The 23,667-nt window shown below is 25.9% G+C and overlaps 2 protein-coding genes across 5 annotated transcripts; both read right to left on the bottom strand.

The window, feature by feature from the left end:
- Positions 1–1,424: 1,424 nt before the first annotated feature.
- LOC114124393 (RNA polymerase I-specific transcription initiation factor RRN3-like) lies at positions 1,425–9,081 on the bottom strand. 3 transcript variants are annotated; one of them, XM_027987637.2, is made up of 11 exons: positions 8,774–9,081; positions 7,885–8,137; positions 4,634–4,723; positions 4,446–4,575; positions 4,271–4,379; positions 4,055–4,207; positions 3,758–3,985; positions 3,432–3,683; positions 3,181–3,365; positions 2,869–3,097; positions 1,425–1,680 (listed from the first exon to the last, which is right to left on the bottom strand). In XM_027987637.2, the coding sequence occupies exons 2-11, from the start codon at positions 8,125–8,127 to the stop codon at positions 1,488–1,490; spliced, it is 1,812 nt and encodes a 603-aa protein (XP_027843438.1). In that variant the 5' UTR covers positions 8,128–8,137; positions 8,774–9,081; the 3' UTR covers positions 1,425–1,487. The 3 variants fall into 3 exon arrangements, with proteins under 3 accessions (XP_027843438.1, XP_027843446.1, XP_027843462.1); XM_027987645.2 differs by lacking the exon at positions 8,774–9,081 and adding an exon at positions 5,126–5,292 and having other exon boundaries at positions 7,885–8,033; XM_027987661.2 differs by lacking the exon at positions 8,774–9,081 and adding an exon at positions 5,126–5,277 and having other exon boundaries at positions 7,885–8,032.
- Positions 9,082–11,134: 2,053 nt separating this feature from the next.
- Positions 11,135–23,646, bottom strand: LOC114124500 (uncharacterized). 2 transcript variants are annotated; one of them, XM_027987762.2, is made up of 8 exons: positions 22,914–23,646; positions 17,931–18,098; positions 15,620–15,816; positions 15,219–15,369; positions 14,551–14,684; positions 14,364–14,486; positions 11,616–11,681; positions 11,135–11,557 (listed from the first exon to the last, which is right to left on the bottom strand). In XM_027987762.2, exons 1-8 carry the CDS (start codon positions 23,020–23,022, stop codon positions 11,375–11,377), a joined length of 1,131 nt encoding a protein of 376 aa, XP_027843563.2. In that variant the 5' UTR covers positions 23,023–23,646; the 3' UTR covers positions 11,135–11,374. The 2 variants fall into 2 exon arrangements, with proteins under 2 accessions (XP_027843563.2, XP_050057971.1); XM_050202014.1 differs by lacking the exon at positions 22,914–23,646 and adding an exon at positions 20,012–20,261 and having other exon boundaries at positions 11,139–11,557.
- Positions 23,647–23,667: the final 21 nt, after the last annotated feature.

The raw sequence follows: 23,667 nt of genomic DNA, 5'->3' as shown, positions 1-23,667 counted from the left end.
TAGATATAAACACAAAATCGTTTTATGATTTTTTAATTACAAAATTACTTACAAATTTTTGTAATTTTGACATATTACGTAAAAATTTTAACTATAAACACTTACCTATGAAACAAAATTGTGACTATTGACTAATGATGTTAGATTTTTTAAACTATAATAAGAACGACTCATGAGGAACCTTGTATTAAATTTTCAAGTTTTATTAGACACTCAAAATTTTTTTATCGACACTTCAAAAAATTTTTTCAGAAAAATCTAAAATTTCAGTTGCCTATAAATAAAAATAAAATAAAAAAAAGCCAAAATATTTTGAAAATTTAATTGTATATAGATAATAGATAACACTAATATAAACATTTGGTGAAAATTTAAAGTATTTACAGTGATTAGTTTTTGAGTTACAACTATATGAAAAAATCGATTTGGTCGAAACTGGTTTTGCGTGAAAATTCCCGTTCTTTCTTCACATTGTTTTTAAATAAAACTTTTTTCTTGAGGTATGGGTGGCAAAAAATCGTCACGAAAAATGAAACGGCAGATATGGTATGGATGCGTGTGTAAAGTGTGACAGAAACATATACATATACTATAATATGTATATTTATATATACTCTATACCAGCGTTTCTTAAACCTTTTTATTCATGGAACCTTTTTTTATGTTCACTTTAACCATGGAACCCCTACGTTTTTTTTTTAGATTTTTAGCTATTTATATTAAACTTTCAACAATAAGTTATTATACCGCTCGATAGTTAGACTCTGTACTTTGTTTCAATAGTTGTAACGCGTAAAACATTTTTTCCTGCTAGTCGTTAATCTTTAGTAAGATTTTTGAACATTTTGAAAAAAAGCACCCTAGGGTTTCGCGGAACATAGTTTAAGAAACGCTGCTCTATACAGTATAGTACATAACACGGCGGACCGTTTATATTATGAGTAGACACTAGACATACATAATAAATAAATGTGGTGTACAATATACAATATATAATATAATATTAACTGGGAGACGGAGTGGACGAGAGGATTAATGCGTCAATTGATTTTTCTTATACTTTCTCCCTAATTCATTTATAATTTCACGCGCCCCAATACTTAAGAAAGAAGTTTTAATTTCCCAGAGTGTAAAAGTGAGCTCACACACTCTCTTGTATTATTTTTATGGATTTTTTTTTTTTTTGTAAACTGATAATGTTTACTTTTGACATCTATAATGCACCAAAGATATTCATTTTGCCATCGGAAACTACCCCCGAAGTTTGAAATTGAAGCATTATTGCGATAAGCTATGCTGCACACACACACACACACATCATTGTACAATATACGTTCAATACATTCATCACTTCGTTTAGAATCTAAAATTACTATTATTTTTAAAAGACAGTTCATGGGTATAGATTTGGAATTAAAAAGCTATTAAAGTATGAATAATTTATTTAAAGACAAGATTAATAACGATCACAATATAATCATAGCTGTTTATCGATGTTGATTCACTAGTTGTCCAAGCCAATCAGTTTTTGCTGGTGAACTTGTAGATAACATACTTGGACTGATATCCATAGTATCAATAAGCAATGATGATTCTTTGTCTTCCTCATCATCATTAGTATGTTTAATTATATCATCATCAAAATGTCTATATAAATTAGACATTATAAAATCTTTTGACCTAAAATTAAAAATTATCATATTACATTTTAAAGGCATTAAAGATATGATCACATTTCAAATTATCATGACATTTTACTTATTTATTAGAACTCTATAAACAATAGTTTTATAATAATTATAAAATTCATCTATTCGCATGGTCTGGTGGGACATCGGGACAAACCATGATGACCTGTCACAATATCAGATTAAATGGTTTGATAACATTTTAGGTATAGTCAAAGTCGTACAAGTTCATTTTAATACATAAATAGAGTATTAAGATGTATAATTCTATAAAAATTATATCATATATTGTTTAATGTATAGATTCATATAATTATATCTACATGAAATTTTGAAATTTTTTTTAAAATATCTAATATAGGTTTTATTGTTATTATATTTTTATCATAATTATGAGCAGGGAACAGATTTAAATGCAAATCGCATTTTTTCTGAATGTTCAAAAACATTGCTTTCCAAGCACAAAGTTTATTTCATACAAGGAATTAAAAAATGTAACTTTATGTTTTTAAGTCATTTTAATTTAGGAATAAATAAAATTTAGTTAACAAACATTCATTCTAAAAGAATAAAAATAAATATTTATTATGTTTTTACCGATCAGATAAATGTGAAGGCAGACGAATTGTTGAAATGTGTAGACACTAAGGTACAACAAAGTATACAATATACAATATACATAGTACATACTACATATAACAGAAATTGTATGTTCATTTTTTGGAAATAATTTTCAGGGTAAAAAGAATATAGGAAAACTAAACTAGAATTTTCTATTCTTCAAATAGAAGATGATGAAAATACTAATAATATATAAGAATAATAATTTTCATAAATATAAAAAAACACATTTTCTCAAAGTAAAAAAAAATTTAAAGAGCATTTTTTAAAAAAAATATACACCCAGTCCGCCCCTGTCTATGTATATTGTATAATATTTAGTTTATGAACAACTAGTTTATAACAATTTAAATTTATAATTGAAAATATTTTGTTTTTCTAATTGAAATATTATTGATCGACTTGACAAACCGAGCAAATTATTTATGTTAAGTAACAAATATTTAAGTTTTATATAGTCAAAATGCTATTTGATTACTACAGCCTATCATGTCATTTAGTTTTAGAGTTTAATATAAGACTCAATAAAGGGCTAAGTATCAAATAATATTACACTCACCTTGGAAGAACATACAAATCGAACGGAAAGAAAGAATATAACCATTCATCTTTGATTGATTGGTCAGTGATTCTTATGTGACCATCCATGACCACATAACAATAAGTTAATTGATAAGTTTTAGTAATATGTGCAAAACGATTGACTACTGTCGAACAACATAAACGTAATGGGCTTAATCTACATGTGACTATTTTAGATAGATTTAAATTTTCCATAAATTTTAGATCTGCAACATAAAAAATATATTAAATAACAAAGTTATACACATATTAAAAATAAACTTTAAAGAAATATTGTATAATTTATTACTTCTTTTGCTATCCATTAGATCATGATGTCTGAAAGAAATAATGTAGAACAATGATTGGCACATTGAATAAAACACTGCATGCCATCTTAACAAATCTTCATTTACTACTTTAACTGATTTATCTACTCTATTTATATAATTATTACACCATGTAGACATTTCAAAAAGAATATTCTTCAAAACACTAAGAAAATAAAAAAAATAATTATAAATACTTCTTGAAAAATGTTACAGTAATCCAATTAATTACCTATTTAATATAAATGGGGCTCTGCAAAGAAAACTAGCTAAATAACCAGCTGCAGCCTGTCGTATAGTTGATGATGATGATACGTCACAACATTTTTTCCACAGCCAATTGCTAAAATTTTCTGCTAGTGTTGTTTTAAAACTAATAAAATAGTAAATTACATATTGAATATGACTACTGTTATATGTAGGAAGAATTTCACTTTCAAATACTGATAATAAGTCATGGTATAATAATTTAGTATCATTCCACCTGAAAAAAAAATATAAGGTACATAATTAATTTATTAAGAATAGATAACATAATAATATCCAGATCATACTTACAACAAATCACCATTCAGATCATGACAAGTAGTTTTCATATACATAAATAGCCTTTTTAGGCAAATATCTAATGTATGTGAAAAACTTTCAGCTTCTAATTTATCAGGATCTACTTGCATATATTCTCCATCAACATCCATAGGGAAAATGTCTTCAATTTCAACATTTACATTTGATCCTAGTCTATCTAATTCTTCTCTGGGTATGTGAACATCAATTTCTACTAGCCTAAACAGAATTTATTGTATTAATGTGAATTTTTTTACAAATACATTTTAAATAACTGCTATAACTTACTTGCTAACAATAAGACTAAGAATTTGTTTTCTTAAAGATTTTTCATACTCAGTTACAAATAGTAAATTGTGTATATAATGCAGATGGGATTCGACACTGCTTTTTTTGTAAGGAAATTTTTTTTTAAGAGCTGTCATTAATAAATCCTTTGCTCTAAAGAAAATATATTATATTAAAAATTAATACATATATACATAATTAAAATATATTTCTTACAATGGAATGACTTTTAAAAGGGCTTCAAGAGTCATATGAACATTTTTAAATCCTTTTTCTTCTTCTTCACTAGGCATGCCATTAACACGATCAAAAACAGTACTGTCCACTGTATAAATATTAGAATATTATAACATTTAATACATTTTTTTAAATCTAATGTTTTTTTACAAACCATGAGAAAAACATGTTACAAGTTGTTCTATTGCAAATTTTGTATGATAGTTGTGTGCAGTACAAACATCAAGTAGAAATCCTCGGTATTCATTAACCACTTCATCACTTCTGTTCATCCATTTTAAAATCTAATAAAAACGCAACATTAATGGTTTATTTATAAATACAACAAATCAATATTCTTACCAATATGACTTTAACAAAAAGTGTAAGATTTTCATTCAAAATATTCACACAATTTCTTGCATCCTTCAATAGAGCAACAAGTTCAACATCCTGTAAAATATTTAAATGTATATTCTATTGAATGAAAATTATAAATTTCCAGTTAGACAGTTAAAACATAATTCAATAGATTAGTTTTAAAAAAAATTTGGGTTAATACATTATATTATTTATTAGGTATTGTTTTTTTTTTATTATTACTACTTTTTTTCTATTACTAACAGTGTTTTGAGTAATATGAAATTATCTTTGATTTATGAACAGATACAAATTTAGAATAATAATTTTTCATTTGCACTATGAGAGGTTAAGCTCTTTTAATTAAAATCATCATTTTTGATTGGATTATACAAGATACAACCCAAATGTGTTTCATTTTTTTTCTTCAATTCTGGTAGAGCTTAAAAGTTCTCTCAATGATTGTGCATACCAGTTTTACCTTTTAATTCTCACCTGTTTATGCACCAAAAAGCCACTCTTAGGTAATTGTTAACGTTGTATAATCTTGACCTGTTGTTTTCTTTACCCCCATTATACTTGACCAAGTTCATATGCATCAGGCAGCTACTATTCATTTGGGACAAATTCTTGGGCATGGGTGTAATCTGTAATAGATTCATCTTAGATGAATCAGATAAAAATATTACAAGTTAGGTTGTAAACCAGTTTTTGATTACAAAAACTTCCGAATATGATTATGTACGAGGTGATTATCAATTCAAAAGAATTGTGTAGATTGAAAAGTGTTGATTCATATTATTTTTTTCTAACATTTAGTGATTTATTAAGTGAAGTTATAATGTTTGAATTAAACTGTAGATATAATTAAAATAAAACAATATTATTGATTGATATTCAATCAATTTATATATTTAAAAAACGCAATAGATTAATTAAATGTTTATTAAATAATTTGTGAGTTATACTTTTTCTTAATTATGTCAATTGTTTATCAGGTTCATGATCGATAATAATTAAAAACTATTTTAACTGTTATTCAAAAATTAAAGTACCTACTATTGCCAAGACTATAAAAGAAACTAGAAGTTATAGTTCTTGAAGTTTTGTAGTGATTGGTGCATTATAATTTATAATGAAATACATGAAAGTAGTTTGTTATTTTATTAGTTGACTAAATAAGCTATTAAGTACCAATAAAAAGTTTAGACGAACAGAATTTTTAATGGTTTCATGTGCTTACAAAGAAATTATATATTAGCTTATTTAAAATTTAATAGCTTGATTTCATACAGAACAAATATTTAATAAGATTGAATGTTCAAAATCAGTTTAATGCTGATTTCTTTTAACTGTTACAGAGCTGAACAATTAATAGATTAATTGATATAATAATAACTAGAGAAATTACACATTTTAAGATCAGAATTTAAACTAGTGCTTTATGATTTGAAACAAAATAAAGCGCCCGGGATCAATAATATAACAGCAAAATTATTGCAATATGCTAGCGTGAAGATAAAGGAAGTTTTATATTACTTAACTTAAGATATAAATGAGAAAGGAGAGCTGCCAGATGTTTACTGTAAAAGCATAATTGTAACTATACCAAAAAAAAATGGAGCAAATTCCTGTGAACAGTTTAGAAAACTGAGTTTACTGACACGTGTTTCAAAAATCCTAATAAAAATAATAAACCAAATAAATAGAAGGAAAAGTTGAACAGTACTTAAAAAATGATCAATATGGATTTAGAAGACAAAAGGCATAAAAAAAAGTATATACAACAATACTAATACGTATTAAAATACATGGAGAATTTGTTCCAATGATCCGATTTGCAGATGGCATTGTGGTAGGTAATAGCAGAGATACGAAGAAATGTATACTTGTAAGATGCGTTAAAAGAAAGGAATTGGAAAATGGTTGGATTATTACTGAAACACCCAGAAGAGATACATAGAGGGTGGTATGATAGAAGGAAAGAAAACTGCAAGGATGTCCACAAAACTTTTATATAAGACAAATTAAAAGTAATGTAAGTTTTAACTTTCAAGGAACTTAAAGAAAAAGCAAGGAAACGGCATAATGGAGAATTGGAGATGTAAACCAACCCTTAGGTTGAAAAAAAATAATAAAAATAATGAAACCAAATTTCAATGTTTTTACACATTTTTACTATGTATCACCAAATGGATAAGCTTACTTAACAATTAATTTTCCTATGAACTAATATACCTACACATTTTTGAAGCATATAAAAAACAAAAAAACATTTTGAGTTTAAAGAATATTTTATGTAAAATAATATGTTGTTGGAATATCTTGCTTTATTGGGGTTCAGTTTGGACATTTTATAAAAAATATTTTTAACCTCTGTCAGTTTCTACCCTTAACATTTAATTAGTTTTTGTTTCTATTATTGAAAAAACACGTTATTACTATTGTTTTTAGAATTTATAAATTTAAATTTTAGGAAGTGTTACAATCACACATGTGAAATAGAATTAAACAATATAAGTCTCGACTATAGTATGGATTATTAGATTATATTATAATTGTTTGGATAGTTCTTTTTAAAGATTAGGATTAATTTATCTACCTTTCTTACAATTTTTATGAACTGTTTCTTTTATTTGTTTTTTGAGTACCTATTAGATAAATTTTTATGAAAAATAATTCTTTTTTTAAAAAAGAATGATTATGTAAGATTATTTTGATGAAATTGTTAAGTATAAAAACATCGGAAAAAACATATTATTTTTAAGATTTTGGGCAAATATAAATCCTGTCTCTAATGATAACTAACAACAAGACAATAATAGAATTAAGAGAACTTTTAATGGAAGTACTTTTGTCATAAAATCAGTATGAAATAAATGGAGATTTTAACTGTTGAAAATCTAATTTATACAGGTACCTAGGTACTTTCTATGGATCATTTTTTCACAAAATGAAAAGCTAAGTAGTTAACGATTATATAAGTAGGTTAGACATTTTATCATGTTACCTAATTTTGATACTAGGTATGAATAACAGTTCTTAATGTAGAATTATTCATTTAATCATTTATATTTTATTATTTTAAAACCAGTTCTTTTATAAGAACTGACTAACTAGATTAAAAAATTGTTAATATTATCAAACTTAAAGGGCTCTAAAGGAAATTGATAGTATATTTATTGTAAATAATAGAATTAATAGAATTACCAAACCATATTTTTTTTTTTTAATAATGAAAAAGAAATACTAACCTTTATTTCAATACCAGCATCTCTGATATCACATATAAGATTATTGTATTTAAGTTTTTCTTTATCATTGTTTTGATCAAAACTAATAAGCAACGCTTTCAGATTGTCAACGAGATTGATTTTTACTTTTTGTTTTGGTACATTATTCAACTGTGTGTTACGTTTTTTCAATATAGTAGGTGTACTTGTGCTTGGTGGCCGTAAGTTGTGTGTACCACTCTTAGTAGTACGATATGATGACATAATTATCTACCTGTAAAACCAAGTTATAAAAGAATTTACAATATAAAAATGATGTTTGAATACAATGTATACAATATGATGTTAATTTACCCAAAAATAAATATTATACATACTAAGCGATATTTAACAACATACTTAATGCAAATTACATTCATTCATGGTTTTTGATAATTTATACACTCATAAATTAGTGCTCATAAGAAAACTAAGGTAGAATTGGAAAAAAACATCACACTGACAAAAGATCGTTCAAAAGCGATTGCTGCAATACTTGTCTCTATTTTTCATACTTGTGTAGTCACACAAATACCATTTTGTGGACAAATAGTTGAGCAATGTCACTTTACAGTTATTTATTTATCTCTTGTTTTTTTGTAGCAAATATTTTCTTCTACTATATTTTAAAACTACGTACTATTAAATCCACGTAGATTTATTAGGAAAATTACACGTTTTATCATTTTTTACCAGATTGCTAATATTTGAGTTACAAAAGTTACGATTCTAGTAAAATGTGTTCCATACTTAGGCCGTTGGTATAAGGCCATACTACAATACTATGAGCAAGTACACCGGTAATCGTAGTCGACCGACCGCATGGCAAGCTCCACTATATAAGTAGGTAATATTAATGTGTTCATCATACCCGTTAATTGACGTCAAGCTAATTTGTTTCTGTCGATAACTATCATCCACGATGACATTTGATGAGCGATAAAAACCGACGTTCGCGATCAAGAAAAAAAATTAACTATTAATTTTAATATTTGATAGATAATGCGAAGTTCCGAAATGTCGCGTTGCTGGCAATAACCACAAAACGTAAAGACTCGCAAGAGCGCACTGAAGAAGTGGGAGTGGTGAACGGAAGAGACGTGTCGACTGGTAGAAACGTCGTAGACCGAAGTGAAACGTGCAGTACGCAAGTGCAACAATTCGGTAATACCTCAGTTCTCCCGGTGGAGTGATAAGTAACTGAAACTGATACTAACATCATAGAACATTACGAACGGTTATTAGCAGGAAAAATGTTTTGTACGATCCATTTCATTATTATCATGGAATAAACGCATAAATCGGGGAAGAACTAAAATACAAGAGCACCAACATTGAAATACAAAAACTCCCATGCATTTCCCTCAAATTCAAACATTATTGTATAATTCAAATTTATGTATTTTTAAACTCAAATAAATAAAAATAAATATAATATAATGTAAAATATTTCGCTTACGAGCTGTTTTCTGATAAAATGTAAATTGTACAATTTTAATTTAAAGAAAACGTTAAGGTTTTTTAAAATCATCGTATACGTCAAATGACTTAAAAAATTAAAAATTTTAAATATAATAACTTTTTGGAAATTGTTTCTAGAGCAGTATTTCTCGAAGAACAAATCGACATTGTACTTTTTACTTGACATTTGATAGATTTGAGGCCCTGCTGGTAAATTACAGCGTGGGTTTATTAATAATGTATTATGTTAAAAATGGGCTCACGTGCACTTTTGCGGCTGCATCGATGTTTGTGTTATGATTAGATAGAATCGGAAAAATACAATGTACTAAATAAAATTAGCCATACATGGGTACATGGTATATCACCATAGACACCATGTTCTTTACCTATTCATTGCATTTTATCTTATCATAATAATTGGGTCATAAAAGTAAAAGTACTCTGTGTGTCATCACGCAACTACCGTAAACTTTCTTTATTCAGTCACTGCCAGCTGATAGATTTTCCGCGGTTTCCAAATTTTTAGTTTTATTTTGACGTACAATTTTTTTTATTAATTAATATGTTGTTTTTAATATGTTTTCCTGCAAGGTTTGCCAAGCTGAGTTTATGTCCATTTTAGGTATAAATAAACATTTAAGGACAAAACATGAGGGTTTTAAAAAGCAGAAACTTTTGAAAAAAATGTATTCTTCTGTAGTTATTGTGATGAATCATTTAATTTTAATTCATTGTTAATTAAACACGTTAAAGGTCACATAAATACTACCGACAATAATATGTCATGTTCATTTGCTATATGTAGTAAGTATTTTCATAAGATGAACGGATTGATTTCTCATTTAAAATCTGTACATAATATGAATATTGAGTCAACATTACTAAATTTTAAAAACATCGAAGGTAAATATTAAATAATAATGTAGGAGTTTATTTTAAATTTTAATAAGCGCATGTGCAAATTAATTTACGAATTTTTAAGTATATGACAGATTTTAATTGTTGGAAAAAAGTATCGAAGAAAAAGAATTGTGTCAGTATGTTAAGTCAACATTGTCCAAAACAAATGAGGATAAATCCATTTATTATTATTGCCATAGGTAATTTGCTCCAAGAATCACGATCAAAGTAAATTTAATGTTTTTTTTAATTATTTTTTATTTATTTTAATAGTTAATAATATCTCTGAGAATAATACCATAGGTATTATAAAAAAACAGGGGTATAAATCTTCAAAGAGTGGAGGATTAGTATTAAAACTGGTCATGTTTATCCATCTAACATAAAAGTGCACATTGATTACCAAAATATAAAAGAAAATTTTTGTAGTACTCATGTCTATAGCACACACATGACACTGGAAAACAAAGATTATTTATTGAAGATAGAAGTATGATTGCAGATAGATACTTAGCTTTGTTGTGTACATATATTTTTATCGAAATAATTATAATATCAAGAAATAATATATGTATTCTTATAATTTTTTAATCACTATATTATAATAGTATAGTCTATGCTCTATAAGACTTACTTATGAGGAACTCTGTATTAATGTTCAAGTATTTTGACTTAGCCAAGGGTTAGGTTGACCTTGGCCATGTTCAGTCGTTAAGGTATAAAAAGTATCTACGTTCTGGAGCCAATAAGGAGGGCTATGGCCCCTGTGCAAAATTAAAATTTATATGATTTTATATTTATAACGTTTTTATTATCAACTATTTATATTAATTATTATAACAATTATGTGTTTTTAATTAAATATAATCTAAATTTTATCTAAATATATAATGTTTATATTATAAAGCTATTTATATAACGAGTAACAAATGTGTGTATTACAATTCCGTAAGTAAATACATAAATTGTTATTTTTTTTTTAAAAGTATTTTAATTCGATATCTAATGAATGACGAATAAAAGGTTAAAACACGAAAATGTGTTACCTATTTAATTACGTATAGGTGTACGTACATGTTAACTTTTGCGGATGTTGTAAAAAGTTTAATTATGGTATTACTACTATATTATCAAATAAATTACAGGATGATGATGTAACACAATTAAAACCATCTAGCAAAGCATTGAAGGCGTAGTATGTATTTTCACATTCACAAGTATTATTAATTTTATCTTCAAAATCAATATAACGAGCAATAAAGCCAGCTCCATTATCTTTCGCATATTTACCCTAAAAATAATCAAATTATTAAAAAAAATTGTACATTTTTATTTACCAAAAAAATTACTTTTTCATTGAACGATAATATAGTATCTGAACACCAATCTTTTGCATTTACTGGCTGTGCACACATCTATGAACATTTTTTTTATAATTTACACACGTATAATAATAATAATATATTTATGTACATAAAATACTGTAATAATTTTAATAAAAGTTATATATCAATCCCTCCAAAAAACTAAACGATGAAAAAAGGCCAAGTTCTAAACTGCTCCCTCTCAAAAAAGTTGGCCTATAAAAGTAGGGAAATCTACATTGTTTGAACGATGCATAAACGAGACTTGGCCGCAATGTAGATACCATTTCTATAATTCACTGTCTTTTTTGAGAAGAAATCTAAACCTATTTCTTTATCCTGAGTTCTCTTCTCCCTATCACCCACCTAAGTCATAAGTGAGTACCTACTTTCGATAATGATGTTTTATGCTTCATTTATAAACTGGCCAAGTGTTAAACAATACAAATAAAAGAGGAGTGTTGCTCTTAAATGTAGGAGTGCAGTGAGGTTATGAATTATAAAACAGCATACTTGGCCACAATGCAGATTTCGCTACTTTGATAGGCCAACTTTTTTGGGAGGGAGCAGTTTAGAACTTGACCTTTTTTCATCGTTTGGTTTTTGTTGGGGATATCATTTATTTTTGCGGGCTTCAGCATTGTGGACGAAGTGTTTTTTTTTTTACGATTATGATACGGTCGTGGCTATTCCAGTAACTTCTTATTTGTATTATACACAATAATGATAATACACTGATAATAATTCCTTTCAATTCATAAAAGTATACATACAATTTTTCATTAATGTTTTCTTATGACGTCATCACGTAAAATTTTCGTCCGTAAACCGACGAATATTATAAATATATGATATAATATATATTATATTATTAATATTATTTTAAAATATTCTGTATTTGAATAATTATATTATGTATTGTATATTTTGAATAAAATAAATTTACGAAAATATTTTAATGTTTATAAATATATATTATATAAGTCAACTATATAAACAATTTCTTATTACCATATTGATATTGTAACGCTATTTGAAAGAAAACATTTATGCTTGCCAAGCGCGTCACTTCACTCGTTAAGAAATACACTCTCTAAAGCGGCATTAATTTTGAAAAAAATTCAATTTTTAGATTTTTCCCTTTAGTTATACTATAAAACTTACTTTTTTGCCAAATTTCAAGTTTCTACCTATACGGAAAATGTCTTATAATTTTGATGATGAGTGAGTGAGTGAGTGAATCAGTAACAATATTAAAAATTTTGAAATCCTCTCATTTTGAAATGGCATAATATTAACAGTGTCCTAAGCTATTTAAGATTAATATCTGTGTTTTAAATTTCAAAAGATTATCTTAAGAGGAAACAGAGATAGATGGGTTAGAAAAACAGGGCGAATTGGTTCGTGTAAAAATACACTATCATTGCTGGAACTTGGCTTGGCGCACTGCCGTGCGCTAAGATATAGATTTGTTGAAAAAAATAAAAATATCGCAAAACCAATTAATCGTAAATCAATAACACCGCCGTACATAATTATCGCGTTTGTATATTGCAATCAATTTTATCTTATCTAATCGTGTTCAACTTTTACCTAGCAATGCATTCAACTATATACTGGTTTTCATTTTTATTTGTATATAGTAGGTACAACACTTAATTTATTTTCGAAATTAATTAATTAATTTTATCGAAATTAAATATAGCAAATACTAACTATTAAATAAAAATAAATTCCAAAAATACAAACTTTAAGTATTTTAAATACAAAAATACGATTTTTAGAAAAATGGAGTATTTTAAAATTTTTTAACATATCTCCTCATAGAAGTTTAAGTTACGTTAATTGAAAGTACCATAAAATTAAGCATACAAAAACACAAACAATGACAAAAAAATTGGAAAAAATCGCATGGGAGCGAATGTAGAATTATTCCAAATTATTTATAACTAATATAAAATATCAATTTATCAATATTATTTATTTATTATTTAATTATTGTTTTATTTCATACTGGCGATATTTATTCCATGCGATACATTAGTTTTGTGATATTTTAGTTGCAATATTTTGGACACGTGAATACGTGATATTTTGTCGGTGTTTCGATGGATCACATAATATTCACATCTATAGTTATTTTAAAGGAACTCGATAGATAAAACCCACCTTTCATGGTTTGTGTACATGCGTAAATCCGCAGTACATTCAAATGCCATCATGGACATTACAACATAAAACATTTTTTATAAAAAATATTTATTTTGTATATAGCTCTAAAATATATTATTAGATGTATTGTACATAGATTTACTTCACGCATGTAAGTACAAATGAAAGAAGTGAAATGTGAATGACTATTCAATATATTTTCATTTATATTAGAATATTATACTTAAAGTATTCTATCCATTTGATTGAATACGTTATTTAAATTAATTTAAAAGTATATGTTTTAAAAAATTAGGGTTGAGTGAAAAAATGAGGATAACGTAAATTTAAACTTAAATTGACAGGTAATTCAGCTAAATTTTTATTATATGTATTTATACTGATAATGCCCATTACGAGATAATTATTTTTCATATAATTAGTACAATTTTAGTATTTTATTTTATTTATAAGTAAGATTATTTTATTATTTAATTACGAAATTGTGTATGATTTTATTAATAATATGACCTCAACTAATAAATAATAAATCGTTAATACATTAATGTATAATTTTTATACCATTTCATTATTCACTTGACAAATAGTAAGATTATTATAAGGTGATTGTGGATTTGTTATAAATTTAAAATATATTTTTTCTTTTGGAATTCCTGATGATTTTAAGGCATCTTTTAATTTATCCTAAAACAATAAAATTAATTACGAGATAAAAATTTATTTTTAATCAATAATTATGTTTAAATACCAATGTATTATAAGCAGATGTTCCAGACATTGGAGTAGTTCCGGTATTTATCAAATCAGCAGTGCATGAATTAAAATATTCTAGACTAATAGCATAAAAATCAATATCTTTGTCTATTATGCTGATATCCAACCCTTTTAAAATTATTGAACATTTTAATTCTAGTATTAGAAATATTAAACCATAATATAATAATTGATTTTTTATGTTTTTCTTTCGATTTACTATTCAAATATTCTAAAAGATATGCAATTGTGCATTGCTAGAGAAAATATATATGTGTATTCCAATTATTTAAAAATAAGCTATTAATGAATTAACTTTATTTTGGAATATTGCATTAAATTGTGAATAGTGAACCAAAATTAATAATTGAACCATTTGGTTTTAAGAAAAATAAGAACTGCTGGAATTAAAAACAGCTATAAACATTAAAAATATAGAGTAATTTATATTGTAACAACATGACAATAAATTTAAAATATTTAAATGTCCGGTGAAAAAATTAAAAAATGAATACTATATTACTATGTGATACAGAAATAATTTAGTTGAAATTAAATTCTATTATGGAACATAAAAAAATTTACGCAAACAACGACAAAGGATACACCAAGTTAAAAAACATAATTATTAAAAATAAAATAACATAATATATAAATACTCACAGTTTTTGAATTTTGCATTGGTATGCTGATTTATGATGTGTGAAGCGTATAAATCCATCCCAATGATCATGTCTGGATATGATTTTTTCAGCACACCAAGATATATTTTGAAATTGTCAGTAAACTGTGGAACTTCTTTTTTAGTATAACACTATAGGATTTAAATAATGTGTAATAAAAATGTATATTATTTTAGGCATTGTAATAATTATATAACCTTAAAAATACTTTATTATTATTTTTATTATAATTATTATCAATAATATATTTCCAGAAAAGCACCTATACATTTATTGCATTTCTAAACATTTAAAATACTTTGGAAAGTTTATGATACATACAAATAATAATATCTTGCGAATTAATTAATTTATGAAAAATTTAATTAAAACGATTCTTACAGTATACTGTAAACCAGTAAGTATAAGACCATCGATCCCCTTATGTTGGTCCAAAAATGTATGTAATCCTTTCATTTCTTTTAATGAGTTGGCTTCTGCACATCCATTAGCAAACATTTCAGCCCAGATCTCTACAAGCTCACGGCCGTAGTATAGAAATACATCCTTATTACTGCGCAATAAAGTGTCTAAAAGTGCTATATAAATTATAGTTAATGAATTTATTAATTCAGATAGTTCACAAACTGCGGATTAAAAAAAAATACTTATCAAAATTAAATTTCAAATAATGATAATAAGAAATATAGATGTCACTCTTGGATTAATATGTGGAACTATTAGTACGGTAAAACAGGTGATACATGATGGATTCTGTAGAATTCCGATCAAAATCAAAATCACGATAAAAGAATTAAGAAAGAGAGTTTGAAATTGTTCGCGATAAAGGTAAATTTGAGGTTTTCCCCGGTGTATTTATTTATAGAAAACAATTTCTAAACACTGGTATATGGTATAACTATACATAAAAGTCAAGGTAAGTCATTAGATTATTGCATTGTCGATATAGGTAACAATATATTTTCATGTGGACAGGCTTATGTAGCACTATCTAAGGTCACAAGTTTAAACGGCTTACATTTAATTAACTTTGATACTGCAAACATAAAGGTCCAAACATCAGCAATTGACGAATATAATCGTCTGAAAAAATAATATTGACCTGACTTTAAGTTAATAGATAAACATTTTCAAAAGCTCTACAAAATTAGGGATTTATCTTGGTTAAAACCGGATTAACATAATATTTTAAAAAAAGTTCAGCAAAACAATTTAGTAAGTCAATTATAAACTCAACTTTAACAACAAACAGGTTTTATAAATGATGAAAGAGTATCATGTTATGCAAATGTATCACTTCAAGTTATTTTTAGCTCTCAATACATAGTAAATCAATTAATGCAATATGAAGGGCATTCTATTTTAAATAAATTAGCTGCATCCTATTTTTCACAACAAAAACTACTTGATTGCACTCTCTTGAGACAATTCTTAGGATATCCTTTTAATCTTCCTCAGCAGTAAGATGCAGCTGGATTTATCAACGCCCTCCTTTGCCAAAGTAATTCACTTAAATATTCCATAGAACATGAATTAATATCAATGATAATATGTTTAAAATGTTTAAATTGGAATGACGTTAGAACCAATAAGACACCTAACTATGTATCACTTCTTGCAGCTGTTGACAGTAAAAGTACCTACTTTAATTTCATTATTTAATGATTTTAGTAAGGAAATAGTAATTGAAATTAAATGTAAAAATTGCAAGATAACAGTAAACCATTCTAAAAAAATACATGTATCTAGTACAAGTCAATATGTATATATACAATAACAATTATGGATTGAATAATTAGAAAAAATTCAAAATATATCATCAATATCTCTACCAACAACAACCATACAAATAAAAAATTGATAACAACAATTATAACTTGTGTTCTGCAATTTGACACAAAGGAGAATCATTACATAGCGGTCATTACATAAGCACAATCAAAAAATCAAATATTTCGTTTAGAAGTAATGATCTTATTTCTAATAAAGGAAGATGGCTTCGTGGTGGCAAATACCTGTACATAATAATTCTAGAAAAAAAAATAAAAAAAATTATAGATACATTATTTAAAAAAAGTTATATATTACTTATACAAATATAAATATCATTATCATTATTATTGTTACTATTTTTTGCATTGATGATAAAAATTAGTAATATCACACTATATTGAATTTAAGTAAACTTATTTTGTTTAAAGAATTTATTTACTCGGTGAGCAATTAATTCTTAAAAGAAACAAAGTGTGATGAACAAAATAATAAAATGGAGAATCCGCAAAGGATTATTAAAATATAAATTATTATCATTTAAAAAATATTCTTCTAAATAATTCCTTGCCAAGTAAATAAATTCTTTAAACAAAATAAGTTTACTTAAATTCAATATACTTAGAATTTATTCACGATTTCTCATCTTTATTGTGCTTAATAAGATCTAATATTTCTTTTTACTTAGCCATTTTTACACGTAGTTTTTGTTGTGATACTGCATGTATAGTATCTGTGTAGGTACTAAATTTAAAATCTATACACTCATTAATACACAACGATTTCAGATTAACAAAAAATTCCCAAATTATAGTTAACTAATTGATTATACATTTTACATATCGTAAATAATGCTCATTTCGTAATACATTATGTTTTTATGAATTTTAATAATATTTAATAGTGTATAATTATTATTTACTGTAATCGGTGCCCGAATTGCCTGGACCAACACCGTAATATTCATCCACAAAAGCTCCAACGTAATTTAAAGACGTGCACTCGACAGGTATATCACTAACTGCAATCTCTTCGAAACCACAATAACTTTTACGAAAACAACTGTAACTACATGATGATATTCCGGGGCCTAAAAAACAAAAGATAATATATATTTTGTGTAGTATTTCCGTAAACAGCGTGAATACAGGATGCATAGTTACTCTGTAATTAAAGTTATCGTATTACAGGAGACTAAAAAGCAATTATAACCCAGAGTTAACAATAATAGTATCTTATTTCTTTTTAAGATAATGTATTTTCGAATCAGTAAAATTAAAATGTACATTTTCATATTAGAATGCTTTGTACTATACATAAGACGAAAAAAGTAGGTAATGGTCAGTCAGAGGTCGACACAGAGTACAGACCCGACATTTCTACTACAAACATAAAAGATATAATAGTATAACGCATCGTTTTTTAAGGTACTAGCTGTAATTTTAGACATTGTTTGGATAAAAAATTTAAAAATATCAAATTTGAGTTCCATATACCTATTTGATAAATAAACTAAGTAAAACGACTAAAACTAGTAAAATTAATTAAATTTTACATTAAATATATACATCAAAGCGCTCATAATACATAAGTTTTTATAAAAACATGGTCATAATAAAAATTGAAGATATCTTATTATATGTTTTTGTTAATTTATTAAACATAGAGGCATAGAGCTCACCTCTTGCAGGAGTTTGAGGGTATGTGCATTCTGTTAAGATAAGAATGATACAAATTAAAATTAAAGACTGAAAAAAATGCGTTTTGATTTGTATTACCTGTAATGTGCGAAATAAATACTTTTTTAATACACGTTGACTGAGCTATTATTTTTTAATCTACTAAATTATTATACACATTTTTTCAATCGACTATTGATACTAGTTATTCTAAAAATAAAGAATTTTATAATTAAATAATTTGAGTACTAGGTGTGAGATTTACATTTTCGTATGTAAATACATACGTTTTTTATTTTTTTAATTAAAATTATATGGTTAACAAACTGTATAAACAGTTATAAATAACTATAAAACGGATATTTATGATTTAAAAAACAGTTAAAATTGCCCTAAAAACAATGAATAATTATCGAATAAAATCAAATTAACATTATATTATTACAAAAGGCCAATTTAAATTTCCATAAATATTTAAATTTAGATGTTTTAATAATTTTAATCGCCTTATAATTATAAAAATGGGGAAAATTTCAAGTATTTACCTACATTGATTCGTTTTTGATTTAAAGCCAAATAAAAAATCGATTTTGTTGCAGTGGCGCAACTTGATAATAAGGGGCCCATGTGATAATTTCCTGACCGAGGCCCTTACCTGCTAAAAAAATGAAAAACAGTCATACCTTATTATAATAAGAAAATACTGTTTTCTCACATGCCATAGTTAATAGCTGCTAATAATTATAAGTTAAATTTATTTTTTTTTAGATAATCAAACATAAAAATAACTCTTCTTGTTTTTACGGTAACAAAGTCATTAATACCGCTATTACTGTATACAGTATACTGTTATACAGTAGGTGCAGTTTGATGCATGTTAAAACTTAGATAATATATTTTCGAGTCAAAATAATTAAAAAGTGAGTTTTTTTTTACATTAAAAAGTTCTATATTTTATAAGAAGAGTAAAGTAGGTTATGACTTATGACCTGTAGCGTGATGTTGATAGTTGATTCAGAGTACAGACCAGAGATTTTTACTACAAACATGTAAGATATAACCCTAGAACACAAGGTACTCACTGAATTTTTAGATTTTGTTTGGAAAAAAAATTTTAAAATATTAAGTTTGAATTCTGTGTGCTCAACAAATAAATAAATTAAAACTACTAAAATTATTACAATTATACGTAATTAATTTCTGCAATAAATATATATGCACATCAGCTCTATGCATAATTATTTATAAAACCATGCACATATCCTAATCATACTCATGATATTATTTTATTTTATTTTTTTGTTTTATTTAATATTGAGCTCACCTTTACAACTTTGAGAATGTACACGTTCTGTTAAGATAAGAAGGATACAAATTAAAAGTAATGGTTGAGGAAAATACATTTTTATTTGTATTGTGTAAGGTGCGAAATTAATACTTTATTCATACAAGTTGACAGAGTTCAATTTTGTAATTTAAGTAGACCGTTAATGTACACATCTTTACACTAAACTATTTTTATTAGTTATTTTGAAAATGCGTTTCCAATTATAGATCTGAATACCAAGTGTTTGTTTTACATTTCCGTACGTAACTACATAAATTCTGTTGTTTTTTTAAATTTAAAGTTGACAGTTAACCAACTGTATAAATAGTGATAAATAACTGTAAATAGGCTAAATAGGATTTAAAAACAGCCAATATTGTCCTAAAAACAATAAATAATTAACGAATAAAATCAAATTAAAATTATAGGTAGTATCACCTCCGCACTCCATTTACATGATGTATATGTTAGCTCATACTAAAATTGATGAGTAGGGATTAGGTGTTCAGTAATGATCAGGTCATATAACGCTAACGCTGAGTTCATCCCTGTGGTGTAATTATTATATATATATTCATAGCTGGGCACTAACTAGTTAGAAAGTTAAAGTTAAGTTTTATAATGTGTAATATAATCTAACTCGTTAGAAAAAAAGTAACTAGTTATTATTATAATTTTATTGTATTAAGTATTATTATTTATAATTAATATTTGAAGTTGTTATACTGTTCTGTTTTTTTTTTTTATTTGGTTTCACTTTTCATTTTCTATTAACCGACAAGTGATATACTAATTTTCAAAAAATTGAAATTATTACTTACTTAAGTAGAACATTTTGACTAAATTACTAGGTGTGTATTTCAATTTTTCAGTTTTAATCATTAATTGAAGTTAGATAACTTATTATTTACAATTTAACAAAAAAGTTTTTTAATCTATAAGAAAAACTAACTTCTAAATTCTACTTTAACTTTAATTACTATTTTCACCAAACTAACTTTTAACTAACTAAGTTAGAAATTTTGACAGTTTCAGAAACTAACTTATATTCCAACTTAGTTAGTTTTTTTATTAAAGTAAATTAACTTCAACTAGTTGAAAAAAATGACTAATTAGCCCAGCTTTGTACCTATATATTGTTATATTATAGAAAAAATAAATAAATAAAAAGTAGTAACGCAATAAAAAGGTTTGAAGAAAATTGTATTAAAATTTAATATTTTTATGTTTTATCCATTTTGAAAATAATTATTATAATATTATAGTTTTCGATATTGATATTGATAATATTTTGTATTCTATTTTTATATTAATAATGAGAGGACGGGACGGGTGTTATTCAATAACAATACGGGCTAAATATATAGATAACGACGACGGTCGCTAGTTCAGGAATCTACCGTCCGAGAGACTAAATCGTGTTAACAAATTTCATATGCATGACAAAGTGGAGGACGGGGATAGATTCTATAGATGTAATCTAGTACATTGATAGTTGAGACTAGACTCATTCAAAGTTTTTGCCGTTCGCGTCGCGGTCGTCACGTATTTTTCTGTAAATACGAAAACCTTCAGCTAACTGAGTGTTATGACAAAGGACCCGATATCTGTGGAAAGTATTATTGATGATTTTGCGAAGAAAAAAGAAAGAAGAATTGAATTAGAATATAAAATAATATAAATTATTTATTCTTATAATATTATTATAAAGCTATCAATTATAATAATAATAAAAAAAAAGGTTTTTTTGTCATTTTTGTATTAAATTCTTTTTATTATTAAATGTTCAGTCTCCCCAATGAATTTACTTGCGAGCCGCCACTGAAAATCATTGTAAATTATATAGCTCGTTCAATTTAGCATTTATATTACATATACTTATATACATATATTATATCATAATCAAAAAACTAATAAAATCAGCATTAATCTAGCCATCGGTCAATTATCACGCTTCATTCTCTTCGCTGTATTCGCGGAGGTTGCGGCTCACCCTCACGAAGTAATATAGCCATATAGGGTGTTTCATAAAGAACGCAGTTTTTAATTTTGCTATAAATCAATTTTATTTTATAAGAAATACATTATTAATGGTATATATTATTTCACTATGACTTGAGGTTTAAGTGTGAAATACAATATCGTGCATATGATCCTCTCTGGCCCCTCTAATCGCCCGACACGCAGTGACATTGTTATCACTCCACCTGCATAAAAGCTATACCAAAACCAAACGGTTACTCGCTGTGGATGCATTCGTTTTTCCAAGCTTGCCCAAGTTTGAAAATTTTATTTATTGACATATCCACTTAATTGAAAATGCGTCCCATCACTAAAGATGATTTTTTTTTTACAAAATAAACAGAACGTTGATTCATTAAAACCCAATTAACAAATTCAATTGTATACCGCTCCATGACGACAAATAAACAAAATTATTACCACAAAAACACAATGAATAAAAACTTCAACAATCATAAATGACAGAAATTATTAAGAATAGTGTCACTGATCTAACAACTAAAAATTACTCAGCACTTCAATGACTTATGACCAGGGTGATGTTGATAGTTGATTCAGAGTACATACCAGAGATTTTTACTACAAACATGTAAGATATACCTAACCCTAGAACATAAGGTACTCACTGTATTTTTAGACTTTGTTTGGAAAAAAAATTTAAAAATATAAAATTTGAATTCTGTATGTTTAACAAATAAATTAAGCAAAACTACACTAAAATTATTATAACTTATTAAATCCTACACTTAATTTATAAACATATATATATGTATACATCAGTTCTATTTATAATTATTTATAAAATCATGCACACATCATAATCGTGATTTTATTTTGTAATTTTTAAATAAAAAACAATTTATTAAATTGAGCTCACCTCTTGGAGTTTGAGGATGTACACAATCTGTTAAAATAAGAAGGATACAAACTAAAAGTAATGGTTGACATATACATTGTGTAATGTGAGAAATGAATATATTATTCATACAGAGTTAATTTTTTAAATTTCAGTAGACCGTTATACATTTTATAATAAATAATTTTTATTAGTTATTCTGACATTAATGCGTTTTTATTATTAGCTGAGTACCAAGTGTTCGTTTTACATTTCCGTACGTAAATAAATAAATTCTTTTTATAAAAAAAAAAATTTTAAATACATGATTTACACTCTGTATAAACAGCAGTAAATAACTATAAAAAGGATATTTATGATTTAAAAAAAACGCCAAATTTGTCCTAAAAACAATGAATAAATATTGAATAAAATAAAATTAACATTATATTATCACAAGTAGACTAAACTAATTAATAAAATATCATTTTTAAATTTACACACATAGAAGTAATGAAGGAAGGGAACTAACTCTTTTATTTTTGAAGCTGTCGCATTTGTTGTTACTTCAATCCGTGTAACATAATATAGTATGAAAATTGTGTTTGGTTCTACTTTTACATTTTTGGAAAATATTCAACTAGGGTATACTTAAGGCTATTTAAAGAAATTCGAAATATTCAGTTTTGTTTATTTTTTTTTTTTTTATAAATGTCGATAAAATTTTTTTTCAAAATACTTGTAAACTTAATACCAAATTCCTCATGAGTTAGTCTAATAATGATTCAAAAATTAT

The sequence above is a fragment of the Aphis gossypii genome, chromosome 2 (genome assembly GCF_020184175.1).
Source record: "Aphis gossypii isolate Hap1 chromosome 2, ASM2018417v2, whole genome shotgun sequence".
Classification (NCBI taxonomy): domain Eukaryota; kingdom Metazoa; phylum Arthropoda; class Insecta; order Hemiptera; family Aphididae; genus Aphis; species Aphis gossypii.
Note: the sequence above shows the minus strand (reverse complement) of the source record. Positions and strands in the feature narration are given on the sequence as shown.